General features: G+C 46.0%; 1 protein-coding gene across 6 annotated transcripts in view; it reads left to right on the top strand.

Moving 5' to 3' along the window:
- Positions 1 to 17,026, top strand: part of BCAS3 (BCAS3 microtubule associated cell migration factor) — a 300,455-nt gene that overhangs the window by 264,521 nt on the left and 18,908 nt on the right. For all 6 annotated transcript variants that reach the window (XM_068210669.1, XM_068210670.1, XM_068210671.1 and 3 more), the window contains one exon: positions 14,833 to 15,000. In XM_068210669.1, the coding sequence (XP_068066770.1) occupies positions 14,833 to 15,000 (168 nt within the window). The remainder of the gene's footprint in view (positions 1 to 14,832; positions 15,001 to 17,026) is intronic.

Raw genomic sequence — 17,026 nt, 5'->3', positions numbered from 1 at the left:
GTTTGGACCACTGGAGTTGTGCTGTGGCTGCGTCCTGTTTCCTATTAGTTCTGACACTAACATCTGAATTTCGGATTCCGTCTTGTTTATGTTGAGCTGCTCAATCAGTGCATCCAACAGACACCTCAGGAGCTCTCTGGAGCTGTCTGCCTTGCAGGGAGTGGGAGGGCAGAGCTGGAGCTGCTGGGCACAGTGTGTTACCCAGGGATGTCCATCAGGCATCTCCAGACTTCCCCTCTGCATCATACCCTCGATGTTTCAACCCTAAGAAAACTGCCTTTGACAGTGTTTTTGAGCCCACATGTGAATACCACATGTTGAGGTCTCATGTCTGCAGTTTCACTCCTAATTAAGTGTAGATGTAAGTACTGGGTATCGTTTAAGGTCTTTGGCTCTCTGCGATTCACCACAAGCATCTAATTCCCACTTCCTTTGTCTTGGACCTATTATTTATAGGAGAAGGGTAGGTGGACTTGGGGGTTACAAGTCTGTTGGATTATTATGTTTCTGTAGCTGTCATCCTGTGAAGGGTCCTGCAGAAATTTGCACCGTGGGCTCTTGGTAGTTTATTGGGAATAAAATCCCCTCCTGTGCCAAAGGTTGGCCTTAGGTCTGTGCACCACTTAAGTCTTGCTAAGCCCTGAAAATGAGTCTTAAATGTTATACTGGCCTTCTCAGCACAGAGGTGAACTGCATTCTGTGTGAACAGTGAGATTTCCAGTTCAGCTTAAGGCTGTTTGTCTCTGCTGCTATGAGAATTAGGATGGGGTCTCTGAACCTGCTGAAAGCTTTTGATGCTCATCCCTCAGAAGCCAGGGCCTTGCAGCTCTCTGACCTAACAACAGCACAGTCTGGAAGAAGGCAGCTTTTTGATGTAGATGGGCACAGTACTCATCTGGTTTGGATTTTCAAGGTGTTCCAGAGTCATATTGTTAACTACAGGGGGTCTTCTGTGAGCAGCAATATGCACTGACTTACTGCTGAGACCTCAGAGCATTCCCAGTTATCTGTTTTTGGAAAACTGAAGTCAGGTAGCTCCTGTCTATTAGACAGATGGAGAAGTTGAGGCTTAAGATAGACAGGTGGCTTCCCTGTGCTGGGCAGAGCAGTATCAACAAGACTCAGACATAAAGCTGGAAAGTTATTTTACTCTGGTGCCCACAGTGTTCAGAGTGTGTTGGAAACATTTCCAATAAGGGAATCCCTACAACCATATTTGCATCTCCCCAAAAAAGATCATATTGATATTACCTTCTCAGGTGATGCTCTCCCTTGTCCCACCTGATGAGCTTTGGGCACAGATTTGGTTCTGACTTTTGGGAAAGATGGAATTATGCCCATTGAAGGTCATTATCATCTCCATCATCTCCAGACTTGGCAGGGCTTCAGGGGCTCTGGGGACAAGGTGCCTTCAGCTCAGTGGCAACTCCGCAGTTCAAATATTTCACCAAAACACCTCCAACATCTCCTGCTTCCTCAGCAGTTTCCTAACTGTGTCCAACTAGATGAAAATTAGCCAGTGTCTTGGTTTGTGGAGCTGCAAAGGTCAAATGTCCTGGAGAAACAAGGTGCTAAGATGCTAATTCTCTCCTGGAATGGGAAGGCAGTTCTCTGCTCGATTGAGCAGAAAATGCAGGTGGGCTTAAACATCTCATTTTTTTTGCCTTCTGTTTTGAATGCAATTAAATAAAATCTGCGGTGGTTACAGGGAGGATAACCAGCTTCCAGTGTAATCCCAAATCCTAACACCAGTTTTGAGGCAAACAGCTTGGGAAGGCTGCAAATGTCCTGGGCTGGTCCCTGCCCCATCTGTCCCCAGTGTGGGACACACAGGAAGCTCGCCCTGAACTTCTGTTCTCACACTTCTCCTCTTGGAATCTTGTTTTCCACTTTTTGGAGATTTGTGAAACATATGCCTTGGAGGCTTCCCAATTTTTTTTCACAGCAAGAAGAGAATTGCTCTCTGCGCTGTAAAAACTCTCACGAAAAAGCACACTCCTTTCTAAAGGACCTGCCTGGTGCAGCTCAGCAATTCCCATTTCTCATCACTTCACAGTGTATTTTATAGGGTATAAAAATGGTGTTATGATCCATGTTCCCAAACCTTGCCTCAGCTAGCAAGAACATCAATAAACATGGCTTGATAGACACCAGAGCTGCCCCGCTGTTCCCCCGGTGCTTTGAACGTGCCCTCACAGACTTTCGGAATCTATTTTCCACGTAGGAAACTCCTCGTGCCTCTGTTGAGTTTTTAATGTATCAAAGGTAATAATTGTGCTTAGGAAAAGTGACTTCTCCCAGGATATATTCCCAATCTGGTCACTTAATGTGCTTAGAAATATTTCCTTTCCTTCATCTCATGTCCAGCAGATTTTTTTTTTTTCTTATTCCTTGATTTAAATTAATCTGCAGATTGGGACGCCGGTGTTACCTAGGTCTGGCAAAAGATTTTACTTCATTTCTCCCCCTTCTCTTTTCCTTCTCTCTCTGTAAAGTTATTATTGTTATTTCTTCAGTTCACAGCTGGGATGATGGGTTTGAACAGCTCCACACTCCGTTCCAGGAAATTCTGTCTCTGTTCCGAAGCTTCCAGCGCAGAGGCTCCTTTCACCTTGTTCTTTCAGCACAGCACTAAAACATTTGGCAAGTTTTTTGTCATGTTTTTTGCTGCTGTCCAGGGCTTTTGAGAGATTCCCCTTGGACAACTTCCACCTCTGAGCTTGCCCACTGGAGGAAATACTTCCCCTTGAATCTACACAGCCACATCATCACGAGTGCTGCATCCCTCTTATATCTTCATTAGCTTCCTTTCCTCCTTGGATTTGCTTCTCTCTGCTTTAAAGTCAGGCTTTCCTGCTGAAGCCTTGAGCTGCTGGGAGGATGGTTGGAGCTGGAGCAGCCCTGGATCCAATGGGCTCTCAGATCCTCCCCAAAGGGGGTGGCTCTGCAGGCTGCAGAGACCAACTCACTCTGCAAAACATCAGTGGTTTCACTCATAATTTTAGTCTGGAAAAGGTATGGGATCAGCTTCTACCTGAATTATATCAGTCTCCCTAATAATCAGTTTTCTTTTCCACATTAAATTCCCCAGAAACTTGTGATTAGCCCCACTTCTGAGAGTTCACCGCAGCTTAATTCTACTGTAAAACTGTCAGCAGTGATTTTCTTGTTTAAAGACAGATTTTGGTTCTTGTACAGAACTACTTCTTGCTAAATTCCTTTTCAACCAAACACGCTTGTCATTTCTCAGCCATTAAAGACAATAAACTCCATCTTTGGATTTTTACATGCTGAACTTAGTTTATAATGATGGATACTTGTTTATAACACACTGAAGATTTTTGTTAGCTTTCTGGCATAAAAATTGGAATCTTCTCTTTTGATTCGTGGTTATTAGTAGCAGGTTTATCCTTTCAAATATGTACAAGCCATGATTTAAGTGGAATATTTATTGTCCACAAGAATGGTAGGCTGCAGCTCTCAGAACTCATCCTGCCTTTGCAAGCAGCATCTTTATCATCATCAAACAATTCTCGTGGGTTGACGCTGATTTTGCAGCAGGATTTAGGTGTTGCAACCCAGAAAGTCACAGACCCAGTGCTGGTTTTTGATGCTTTGGTCCAAGAGGAGAGACCTGGGGCTCCTCTCCCCTGTGTTTTGGGGCAGGCTCCAGCTCCAGGTGTGGATGATCCCACATTTCCTGGCATCCTGAAGTCAGTTGCTATAAAGTGTATTTTGAAGGTGCTATGAAGCTGAATCAGGACCCCCTGGGGAAGTGGGGAGTGAGAAGCACCCACCTGGACCATCCTAGGAGAGGGCCACAGTACCGTGAAAACTCGAATGGTTCTTCCTAGATCCAGGGAAATCCGTTGGGTCAGGCGGGGATTTGGGGTGGCATGGTTTGGACTTCCACAGAAATGTCTCCTCCTTCCCTCTGCCTGTACCAGGTGACTCCTGGTGGAATGGTCCATCACAAATTACATTAGAGGTTTTATTGCATCATAAACCAGAGCAAAGCACGTCCTTGCCACCAATGCTCCAAAATGGGGTTTAGTGAAGGAAGAAAAAAATAATTTGACTATAATAATCCAGTTCTTTTCCTTCCAACTTAGGGCACACTGTGATTCAACAATGTGAATTACCAGACTTCCCTCTTAACTACAATTTATTTTGCATTATTTTGGGTTGATGCACCCACTTTCATCTGTTTTTCTGGTTTTGTGGAAAGAAAAGTGAGAAATAGTAAGGAAAACTTGTCTTTTAATTTGTCCCCATTAGGGTGATTCCCTACAGGCACACCCTTCTAGTCACCTTTAGTGATTTCTGTAGCAGGAGGTGAGTGCCATTGTCAAGTGCAAAAATGCTGTTGTCACTCAAGGCAGTCAAAGACCTTGTGTGACTTTTTTTAAGGAGTTCTTGCTTGCTCCTGAAAGCTTTGCTGTCAGCCACGACCGGGGAGCCAGGGCTGCCTGACTCCTCTCTGCGCTTGGAGTTGCTGCAGCCAACGTGGAGCTTGAGTCCCCTGCCCTTTGAGCTCAGTCTGTGCTGAGGATGAGAGGGAGATGAGTTAAATGACCGAAAGCCTTAGGCTGGGACGTGCCAGCTGCGATCATTTTTTCACTCCATCATCTCACCTTGCCACGTCGCTCTGCCTTATCCAGCCACCAGATGCCTGATGGATAACACAAGTGACAAGGGCAAAACCTCCTCCGTGGATGCAGAGGAGAACTTCAGGGGCTGCTGGCTCCTGCCCAGCTGTGTCCTGCCTGGCTGCAGTGAAATCCCTGCCGTGGATGGGGTTTGGGAGGAGATCAGACCTTGGTGCTGTGAGTTCCCGAGTGCTCTGGCCACGCTCCAGGAGCACACTTAAGCACACACTTAACTTTCAGCATATATACTTCCACTGAAGTCACTGGGGCTGTTTGCATGCTTAAAAGTAAGTATATGCTTAAGCTGGCTCAGAACCAGAGGTTTCAGTGCTTTGTAGGTCCAGTCCTTGCTGGAGCTCAGATAATTTGCTCGTGCAATTTGGCACACGCTTTTAATGAATTCAGAATCGGGCCAAAAAAATTTATCTTCCCTGACTTGGAAGGATTACAAGGAAACAAGTTTAAGGTTTTGTTGAGTTTTTATTACTTTCTAAACATAAAATTTCATGTTTCTCTGTAGTCCTTAAAGAAACACATTTTTCTAGTGTTCTTGGAGGGATCTAGAGACTTGGAGCGAGAAATTTCCAAAATGCTCAGAGCTGACGGAGGAGTACCTGGGATGTGCTGCCTGGCCAGGGCAGGAGGGGCTCTGGAGGTCCCATCTGTGTTTTCACACCTTGTATGAAGATGTGGAATTGCACTGGGTTGTCCTCAGGCAGAAGATTTCATTGTGGTCACCTTTGTGAGTTACTTAAACCTCAACGTTCCAGCTCTTCCCTGGTGTGAACAATAACATTCTCTCTATCAGCCCTGAAAACTCGTTTTGCCTCAGTGCTTTAGGTGTATTTTGTAACCTCTTCTTCATCCCCTGATCTTGGTCACTCAGTTAAGTTGCTGAGTTTCCAAACCAGTTCCTGAAGTTAATGGTGCTGTATCCTGGTGGCAGCTGCTCAGCTGCCCCAAACACAAACATTTCCATCACTCTGGTTTAACACCTGAATCCATCTCATGCCAGGTTTGAAATATGTTAAAATACTTGAGGGGAAGCTGTGATTCCAGCAGGCTCTGCTCATCCTGTTGGATATAACCCTAATAAATTGAATGGTAACTCAGTGAGATTTGCTCCAGAAGTGGCAGAAGGTTCATCATTAGGAAGAAGCTCTTTCCTGTGAGGGTGGGCAGGCCCTGCACAGGGTGCCCAGAGAAGCTGTGGCTGCCCCAGGATCCCTGGAAGTGTCCAGGGCCAGGTTGGACAGGGCTGGGATAGTGGAAGGTGTCCCTGACAATGACAAAATGGAATAGGATGCTCTTGAAGGTCTCTTCCAACCCAAACCATTCTGGAATTCTGTACCTTGTGCTGCAGGAGCTGGGCACTGCCACCACGTGCTGGGCACAAACCAGCAGGAAAAGTCACCCTGGGACCAATTCCCAAACACCCAGAGAGTGCCTGGTGTTTGCAAGTGAGATTTCTTTATCCATGTCCAAGCAGTGATTAGACAGTAGCTTGGAACCAGCGTGCACATTATCTCACAGTGAGGTAAGACAAATAAATTACAACTTGGAAGCCCCGAGTGGGTTCAGTGATCCACCTTAGGAAAATATTTTGCTTTCTGTTTATAAGTCAGCTGGGTTGTGAAATGTTTCATCTGGGAAAGGTGATATGAGACCAGAGAAATATTTGCTCTTATAATGCAAAAAATATTCCAGTTTCTCTCCTAACGGGTTGTTAGTGATATAAACCAAATTTCTTGTTTCCGGAGCCTCGGTGCTCAGCCGCTTCCCCACAAATGCTCTGCTCTAAGCTCTCTCCTGGCTGACAACAAACTGCCCATTATCTCCCCTTGTTTGTGAACATCTCTCTGGCTGCAGATTACTTAAAAAGAAGAAATGACCCAAAGCCCAGCAGAACTCTGTGTCTCTGGCAGACTGGGCGTGCTGTGTGGAGGATGCTGAGGATCCTGGGGCAGGGTTTGGGCACAGAGCCACACCCATCCCTGCTGTGCAGCTCCCTGCAGCTGGGAGTGGGATGGGGAAGCCTTCACCCTCCTTTGCAGCAGGTTTCAAACAGGTATCCCCAACATTCAGCTGCAGATAAACTGTACCCACGATGAACTTGGCCTTTCCACGCTCTCCGCTGCCATTACACAAGGAGTATCCTGTTACCATTTGAGTGATATATTAGTACATAGCACAGTTCCAATGTTTTTTCAACACTAAGATTTTTTTTTAATTCAGATGAAACAATCAGAATTAAATTCCTTGGCTCACACAGTCACCACTAAGACTCAAGCAAGATGACAAATCCACGCTTGTGTCTCAAAGTGTAACATAAGATCTCAGTTATCCCCAAAACCCCGATGAGTTGTCAGATCTTTCCTTACTTGTGGGTAAATATGAGCCTTTTCTAATCCATTGTGTGTCCTTCGTACGTGTGTGTATAGCTGTGCATTTGCACATGCCACAAGATTGATAATAAGCAAGATAAATCTGTTTTCTTAAGGGAAGTAATATATTATTGCAGGCCCTGCAGTGGAATTGGCGTGTTTCTACCTCGCTAAGACAAGGTATGACTGCAAACCTCTTCCCAAGAGTTCAGAAATCACTTGGCATATAAAGAAATAAGGATCATTATGTGGTGTCACAGAAATACCAGATGTATCCTTCCTGCATCTCACACAGCGTTTTCCCCACCAAAGCCAACACAAAAGGCTTCAGCATCCTAAAATCGCTGCTTTTATTCAGAGGAGAAGTCAAACAAAATAAAGGCTCGTCTAAAAAAGCCTCCACTGAGATTTAATGGAATTCATTCTGTGTTTAAATTTCCTAGGCATTGTTGAAAATCTCAATAATCATCTTATTGTAAGCTTAGCTAAGTCGTAGATCTTCAGAGAGTGGGAAAATTTACTAGGAGGAAAAATAAAAAAAGTTACTGGATTTTCTAATTTTAACCAGGGCTGTGAATTATAAGTATGTGAATACCACAAGAAAACATTTCCAACCTTGCAAAAACTAAAAAGTGCTGAAGATCTTTAGTGAATCCTTTTTTAATGAAATTTCCAAACCTGGAGGTTGAAAGAACATCAGGTGAAGTTTTTTTGCTGTGCAGATTCATACCTGGTAACTCAGGCTTGTGCGGAACCCTGGGCTCTTCAGGACACTCTGCCTTATGCCAGGATTAAATATAACGAAATGTTAATCTCTAAGGGGGCTTGGGGCTGGTTGTAGCATTCCTGATTTTTTCCAGGCATTCTGATTCTGTAAAGTGTTAGAATATGCACAAATCTTGCTGTCCAAGGGGGAGGGGGAAAGGTTTTTTCTTGGAAATTAATTTTATTACAAAGGGCTATTTTGTTTTCAAAATCATAATAGCATCCAGTTATACTGTAGATTCCATCTCTTTTTGCTTTTAGGCAGCTAAATAGCATCCAGTACTGGGAAAATACTCTCAGCTGATTGTTCAGTGCACTGTGCTCCTCAGGCTGTGGATGAGCTGCACCTTCTCTGTGGGTGCAACCTCTGGCAGCACCCACCTGTGCCCACCTGTGCCTCAGCCCCTTGTGCTGTTTTTTAAGGCAAGGAGACAAAGTCTTGTGCTTCTGGTACTGCAAAATACCGCAGAATTCTGCAAAATACTGCAAAATTCTGGTACCACGACACAAATTTCCCTGTTGACACCAAGCACGCGTTTTGTTGCGTTTTCTCTTTTGAAGCCCAGCTTTGGATGGCTGTCACATCCTGCCTCCATCATTTTTAAACCATCCCATGTCCTTGCACTAACCTCCATGCCCTGGGGAAGCCGGGAGCTCAGCAAGGGCTGGAGGAGCTCTTGGCAGTGCTGGGGGGGCTTTGGGAGGCTCCGTTCAGCCTTTGGGGTCACGGGGCTGCGGCGGTGCCGGGACCCCTCGTTTGGTGGCCAGGTGTGCTGGCAGCAGGAGTCTGCAGTTGGATGGCATCTGACAGGCACTGGGAGCATTCAAGGCAAAGGCAGAGTTTAATAAATACACTTAATCATTTATGTTTTGACCTTAGCCCAGACTCGTAGTCAGACACAGAAAGCAGAGAGCTGGAAACGCACTTTGTCAAGGCTCCTCTGGCAAAGCAGGGCAGCCCCGCTCTGAGGAAAGGCAGATCCTTCAGAAAGGAGAGTAAAAGGTCAGGACTAATCCAAAAGGACAAGCAGTGTATGTCTGTGTGTATATTGGGTTTCACATATGAAATCCAGTCATGATAAATCTGATGGCTTTAGAAACATCTACTTTGATTAATGAAAACATAGTTCCCATAGACCACGGGTTTCATACTTCAAAGTTCCCCTGGATTTAGAACCTTAGGTTTTGCTTATTCATATAACATGCAGGAAACTATTTTTAAATGAATATGGGAGTATAAAAATTTTTTTTAAAAGGCAAATGTTTCAGCATCGGTGGTACAGATAGGCTGGATAATAAGGAGCAAAATTAACAAACAACAGACATTTTATTATGCATTTTACAATAATGTTTACATTCTTCTCTCTATATTTGTTTTTCCTTGAAAAGATTTATGTATTTATAAAAATATCTCGCTGCTCCAGCTCTGAAAATTGCAGCCTTGCTCACATTTGAAAGCCCTCAAGGACGGCTGTGATGGCTGGCTGTGCTCCTGACCATCCCAAATCTCCTGAGCCCCTGGTTAACCCCTTGTGCAGGAGCGGGGTATTCGGAGTTTGTTGGGATGTGGGGAGGAGGAGGAGGGTGGGATGGTCCCGAAGGACCTGCACCACGATCCTGGACATCGCCAGCACTGCCTGGGCCACTGTCCTGAGTTTGTGGCCACGTGGGCAGTGGTTGGGCGGCCTCCTTGCCAAGCACCATCCCTGGAGCTGCTGGGCGCGGGGGCTCCCGAGGCCGCTGGGCTCCTCCCGGCAGCTGCGGGTCTGCCCCAAACTCATCTGGAAATCCTGACAGAGGAATAAACAGCGCTTTTGTTTACAAGTCTGTGCTGCTGAGGAGGGACGAGCAACTTCTCAGCCTCACTCAGCCAAGAGTTCAAAGGCATTTGGAAGTGTTGGTTGCCTGTGGGACCGGGTACCCCGGCTGAAGGCTCCATTAATTAAATGCACTCACAGGATACAGAGCTGGTGAGTAATGTCCTGTTTATAGCAGAACTGTGAGCAGTTCTGGAAAAAAAGAAACTCTGTAGGAGGGAAGATGACAGGGAGCAGAGTCACTCCAAAGGCTGTGGCTCCTGCCTTGGTTTCCAAAGGCAATAATTAACACTCACACCTTGGTGCACCAGCGTTCTGTCCCTTGGTAGCTGGTGTGCCGTGGGAGAGCGGGGTGGCAGCGTGTGAGCCACGCACAGGAGGGGAGCAGCAGCACGTGCCACGAGCACAGACCCACCTGATCCAGGGCAGGTCAGGGGGATGTTGTTTCTCCACACTCAAATAAAGAATTTGCCCGGATTCCCCTTCAAGCGCTCAGAGCGGCCGCTTTGTGGCATTCACAAAGTTACGGCACGGAAGGGAATTGGCAGAGCCTGTAGGAAAGTTGAACCTTTCATGTTCAAAGAGGGATGTACAGTTTGACTCACTGCTTTGGGCGAGGAGTTTCCATGCCCTGGTTCCCACATGCCCGGGGGGTTCTCGCTCCCGGCGAGGCGTTGCTGTGGTCACCAGCCGGAGTCCCTCCAGAGTCCACTCCTGCTTCTGAAAAGGCCAGGAGAAGCAGGAGAGGTGATGGGCAACCCTTCTGTCCCTCTTGGTTGCATCTCAGTGTCCCACATCATGCAGGGTCAATGCATGCCATTGATCAGGATGCATTTTTTTATCAGTTAAAATTGGCAGGTTGTTTCCCTCCTCTTCACTCTGTTGTTTTTGCTCACACGGATGTTGCAATATGCAAGGTGAGGCTCAAAACTGTCAAGCTCTTTAATAGAACCATTACTGTATTTTTGGAGAACATTCTCTTTTTGATTTACTGTTCCTTAGAAGACAGGAAATGGAGCTACTTGATTTCATATTTTAAACAAAGCCATCCAGAGGTTTAATGAAAAAAATTTCCCCTGGCTTTTGAATTAAAGAGCTATGGTGAAAGATTTAGCTTAGCTATTTTGACTTAGAAAAATAACACACTAGAAGCATTAAAATATTGTGTAAAAATACTTCTTACTACTAGAGAGAACAAGTTTCTCTGGTTTTCTCGCTTTTGGTTGGTGGGGCTTTGAAATGAAAGGACATTTCCAAGGTTTAGGGTGAGTTTTCTTTTCCTTTCTTCAGTAAAATTTATTTTGCTTTTATTTTAAAAGCCTTGAAACAATTGCAGCGCTAGAGACAAATCCTGTGTGTCTAAGCAAGGTAATTTGGTGTGAGTAATGACAGAAGCCTTTGCCATTAATAAAACGCAAGAAATATTAAGCAGAAAGATGGGAACCTGATTCTGCTCCATCAGCAGTGAGAAAAGGGTGGTGCTCCTTGAGAGGCCAATGTCTGTGGAAAGAGTGGAGTGGGAGATTGATTTCAGGCAAAAATTAAAGTTTTATTAGGAAAATTCTGTGTATGAAGCAGAATTAGCTCAGAGCATTTGGGCTAGAATTGCAAAACAAAGCACTTTTTACCTATATGGTTAAGGCAAGGGTCCTGCTTGTTCCATTTCTGTGGATTTGGGGTTCTGAGATGGTGCTTGGACATCATACACGGGAGGCTGATGATCTTCCTTCCCTCCCAGGCTCATCTTCAGTAAATAAAGGAGAAGTGAGTGTTCTGCAGGCTTGAAAGTGCCATGCAATAGGATGAAATATTGGCACAATTTTAAGTCAATAAGATTTTTTTTTCAGTGATTTAATGAGATTTCACCAGCATTTCACAAGTAATTGCCAGACTCACATAATGCCTGACTTGCTCACCCTTGAGTTGGTCCTAAATGAATTGCTCCTTTTAGGGGGAACCTGTTCCCCAGCCAAAGCTGTATCCGGGCTGGGGGCAGAGGGAAGTCTGGGCTTCCCACGTCAGGGGCTGATATTGGTGGCTGTCAGGAGGGTTTCAGCAGGCTGTCAGCCTGCCTCCCCTCAGCCCTCAGTAATCCCTGGGATCAGCAGGAGCTTTCTCAGCCCCGTTGGTTCTGTGGTTCCGTTCTGGCTTTGGCGATTCTGAGAGCAGGACTCTCCACCCAGGTTTATTTGTAAACTCCTCGCTGGCCGGCGATGGGGAATTTGATACCTTATCAAGTGAGATACTGGGATTGAAAAGGGGAGAGTGAGGCAGCCAGAAGGAGAGATTACAATATAATAAATAGCAGAGACAGGGTGAGCTGCTATCAGTGGAAGTTTAATGCCATTAGCCTGTGTGCTGTTGGGAATGATGTATGTAGGGAATGATGTAGGCAGGGCAAAGCACCCAAAGGCAGCAACCAGCCCATTGCCATGTCACACACTCCAGAGTCACTTTCTAAGGTGCAAAAATACCCAGAACTTAATTCTGCCTTGAAAAAAATATTTAATTATTTTACTCTGATACATGTGCTGTCTGCTGATGCACTGGCAAGGGGTACAGCAAGGTCTGTGACAATAAATCTTGTTTTTCTTGAAACAGTTTTGTTTTACATCAGAGAGGGACAGAGCCAGGGATTTAAAGGAGGAAAGAACCTGCCCGCTCCAGCAAGGTCCCCTTTTCCACCCCTACGTCCTGAATAACCTCAGTCACACTCTGCATGTTCAGCTTTACCTGGAACCCATTTTATCCGTGTCTGTATTGAAATTAGGGAGAATTTGTGGGTTCCACTGCAGCACAGAGCAGATGATGGTTGCAAGGACCTCCTCTGCCTGCTGCAGGCAGAGCAATCACCCACGGGCTGCAGTGGTGGCTGCTGAATCCCAGCTGGATGTCTGGATATCAATGATCTTGCCAGATGTGCACTGCTACCACGGAGAAGGAGTGAAAAGGGAGGAAAGATAAAACTACAGCTTCCCCAGCCCCACATTTTTTTTACAAGCAAACTTTCAGTGCAGTTAATCCCTCTAACCTGCATTTGCATTAACACTTGCAGCCTCACACGTTGCTGCTAAGAAGTTTTGGCAGCTCCTGGCCCTGATTGCAGAGGTAACACTGCACTTGTCTCCTTTGCTCTCACTCAAGGATCTCAGGAGCCAGAGCCCAGCACTCCATGAAGTTTCTCCCTGTACACACAAGCAGGCATCTTGGCAGAGCTTCAAAAGCCATTTGCCTTATTATTCATTTGTCTGCTTATAGGAGCAGAAATGCTCCCATTTCTCACTTTTGGAATAAGGGCTGACACCAGGAAAGAGGAGATTTCTCATCTCTGGCACAACCCTGCAAACTTGTGGGAGCTCATCGTGTCCCTGCTGCTTCCCTGAGGTTTGGGAAGCAGGTTTAAAAGTCCCCTGATCACTCTCAGAGTACACAAACAGCTGTCAAAAACAACTGAAATCTGTGGGGTCTTGGAGAGGGAATCTCAGGGCTGCATGAAACTGTAGAAGAATGACTTGGGGAAAAAAGCTTAAAAAAAAAAAAAACAAATTTTGCTTTTCCTCCTGCCTTTAGGAGAGCTGACATCATGAAAATGCTGTAGAGATTTAAACATCATCGAAATTACTTTGCCTCCTCCCTGCATTTTCTCAAACAAGCTTCAAGAACCCTCACTTTAAAACAAATTAGTAGACTGGAGCAACCTTATAAATCCAGAGAGCCATTAAAAGTTGAAATATTTGGTCATTCCTCAGCTGGGTTGAAACTGGGATTCATCCAGAGTTCAAGTGCGTGTATCACACGAGAGCCACGGTCCCGTTCTGGAGAGGTCCATTTCAGTGTTGATGGTTTTCTAGTGCCAGGAATCCACTCCGCAGCCAGGCGAGGAGATAAATCAACGCCGATGAAATTCAGGAGCCAGGAGTCACCACTGCAGCCCATATAAATCCCTGAATGCCAGCCCTGGCGCTTCAGTCCGTGCCATTAGAGTTCAGAATTATCTGCCCCTCTTTGCTGATGTATGGATTAACTGGCTGGCCGAGTGTTTACCAACGTTATCACCCGGTACTTGGGGCGTTATCAGAGGAAGGGCCGCCTGCCGCGGGGCTTGGTCTCTCACCCTTTCTATTACCACCTGTCAGTGGCAGGGAGTGTGCTGTGAAGCTGTACAGTCACAGACTACAAGTGTAGATAGTTTCTGACGGCTGATCAAAGGGGAAAACCAAAGGCCTGATAACAAGGACGTGTTTCATGTACTTTTAACTCTGAGAAACATTGGCATTTGCATTTTTTCCCCTCGGTAGGCTGGCAGAAACCAGGCACAATAAATGCTGCATATTCAGTTACCTAATAGTGGAGTAAATGGTATGTGCTTGAAGGAACAAAGCATAACTGTAATCTTGTTCCAAGTGGGAATGATTTAAGTAAGCCTTCGCAGAAGACTTGCTGTATAATAAAGGAGAATAATTTTAATTTGTACTTTGAAGTGATCCTGAATTCAGAATCTAATCTTTGCATTCGGCAGAACATCATACCCTGCTGTGAATGAGGTCATAACTGCAAGTCAAGGAATTGTTTGAAGGGTCTTTCGTAGGTACGTGCGCTCCCTCACAAGAGCCAGAGTCTTCAGTAGAGGCTGCTGGTGAAAAAGCCTCTGTTAGAACATGTTTGAGCTTAAACTTCCCAGTGCAGGAGCAGAGAAAACCCGCAGATATCCCAGACTGAGGGAAGGGATCCATTTGTTCCTTCGTCAGACACAAGGCAGCTCTGCCTCTTCTTTGTTTCAGAGCAAGAAAAGGAATTTAGGTAAAATTTCTGCCCATTAGCAAAGACAAAATGACTGTTTCCATTGTCCAAGATGAGGAGAGGGAAGAAGCATCTCAGCAGCATCCCAGTGGAAGACTAATCAACTTCAAAAATAATTCCTAGTTGTCTAACATAAAAATACATGCATGCCATTCACATTTGTGTTATTGTGCTGCTTTCCTGACTCTCACCCGTGTGAGAGTGTGGGACAGTGTGGGTCTGTATTTTAATTTCACCTTTTTGATTGCAGCTGCTTGGTCAAAGTTGGTTCATACTAGAGTTCACCTGTGCTGTGCTGGTAACACCAACCTTTTAACTCGTGTGCTAAAATCAGCTTTCCAGGCACCCAAAACGCAACAGCCACGGAAGGAGGTTGGTGCCAGGGTGTCCCACACGTGTCCCATTTGTCTGTTGAAGGTGCCTTTGACCGGAGCGTGACCTTGCTGGAGGTGTGTGGGAGCTGGCCCGAGAACTTCGGTCTGCGCCACATGTCCTCCATGGAGCACAGCGAGGAGGGGCTGCGGGAGCGCCTGGCCGACGCGATGTGCGAATCCCCCAGCAGGGATATGGTGGGATCAGGAACAGGTACAAAGAAGAGGTGTGATCAGAGATCACGTACATCTCACCCAATGGTGATTTTTATTTGATTTTTTTTTTTTGAAGTTTTGCTTTTCCTCTTCTCTGTCCGCTCCTCTCTCTCTCTCTGTCTGCTGAATTGACTTTTGTGGGGATGTCAGTGGGACAGAAGTCATTTGTAAAAAGAAGTTAGTGGTAGATCACATAAACACAGTCTGAGATATTGGCACATGAAGCTTCCTTATCATATAGCTGGGACAAGGGCTCTCCTGCATCCCCTCCTGTGCAGATTACTGCCCTGCTCCAAACAATGCCATTATCACACACATCCTCATTTTGTGTCCTGAATAGAGCCACTGTGAAGCACTGGTTCTGTAATCCAAATTAATCCATCTTCATCAGTGTCCATTATATTGATAAATTGTATCATCTGTTTAAGTAAATGGAACGGCACATCAGAGATTAGGCTGTCAGGAGGGGCCCCGTGGTAGGAGATGCTCAGAAATTAAAGCGCAGTTACTGCAGGTTTATTGTCTCCATTAATTTCGACTTGTTCCAAAAAACACCTCAGAGTGATGGTGGCCCCTAACATCAGCTGCCAACTCACTTGTCACTCTCCTGGCAGTTTGCCTGGGAAGGCAAAAGAGGGAAAACCAGCAGGAAGGTGTGGGAATGCCCACCTATGGATCTTTCAGGAAGAGCAGGAGCTGTCTCTTCCTTTTGCTCTTGCCCTCGTGCATCACTGAGGGTCTTGTGCTGCTCTGAGCTCTCCCTGCTCCTCAAGAAGTCTCATCCTGACTGTGCTCACTGTGGAGCAGGTACCAAACTGCAGCAACTTCCCACAGCCTGGAGGAGGAGGATGCAGAGGAGCAGGATTTTAGCCCTTGTCTGTAGGTACAGGCAGCAGTAATCAGGCTGAGCAGTGCAGAAACACCTTCATAACCCAGCTGGTCACCTTGCCAACTGTCCTTCCTCTGATTTGCATCTTGAGAGAGAGGAAATCAAAGGGTGAGTTGGATTTGGAATCAACAGAAAGGCTTGGTTGAACACTAAGGGTGGGTCTGCTGCAGCTCTGGTGCAAATCCTCACCAGCTTTTTGCCTTGGCCAGGACACTTCATGAGTCCATGAGTCCAGAGCTCCACCAGTGGAGCAGAGATCCTCAGCAGTGAGGATAGAGATGCCTCACATTACTGGTGTGGACTTTAATCAGCTCATGTCTGTAAAGGGCTGGGAAGGTGGAAAAAGCAGGCTATGAAAATAGAGAAAGGCACATATTTCATCACTTACTGACCCAGGCTGTGATCAGTGTGAACTTTGGGAGGGTATCCACTGCTGATAATGGGTCAGCACCCCTCAGGCTATGTATGGAAGGGGAAAGGTGAGGGGAATACCTCCTCTGAAAGCTGAAGCCTTCCAGATGTGCCAGGTTAGGGTGACTGAGCGCCCTGGAGACTTGACAGTGTATTGTATTGTAAACCAAGAACTTTATCAGAGACAGGGCTCTGTGTTTTCCTTCCATTTTCACCAAATCCAGCTGATGGCAGCGAGTGTCAGCTTCTTTGCCATTAGATGAGGCTCACAGTACTGCAGGTGTAAAGACAGAAAGGAGCTGTTTATAGAGATGCCATCACTGAGTTAATATTCATCCAGAGAGATTTCTCCCAGCCCTTGCTCCAGCCCCATAAATCTCCCTAATGAGTGTAAGATAGATGCCATCTCAGAGCAGCGATTGTACGCAGCAGTAATGAGTAACATGAGCACTGACCCAACTCAGCCCATCCCACCACCCTCCTCTCCCTGTCATTAACACTCTGTGCTGCCCTGCCTGTCGTGGGATTCTCTCCACCACTAACACACTTTATTCTCAGGATTTGGGCATGTGGTGACTCAGAGCAGCAGAGAAAACCTGGTGATAAGAGGGTGAACTCCCGTGCCCTTTCCACTTCCATCCCCTAACAGCTCTTGAGCCATTCCTCTTTAGCAGACAGACAGAAAAAGTCTACATCTCCTGCTCAGATGTACCTGGAGAGCTGC

The sequence above is a fragment of the Anomalospiza imberbis genome, chromosome 20, assembly GCF_031753505.1.
Source record: "Anomalospiza imberbis isolate Cuckoo-Finch-1a 21T00152 chromosome 20, ASM3175350v1, whole genome shotgun sequence".
NCBI classification, from domain to species: Eukaryota; Metazoa; Chordata; class Aves; order Passeriformes; family Viduidae; genus Anomalospiza; species Anomalospiza imberbis.
Note: the sequence above shows the minus strand (reverse complement) of the source record. Positions and strands in the feature narration are given on the sequence as shown.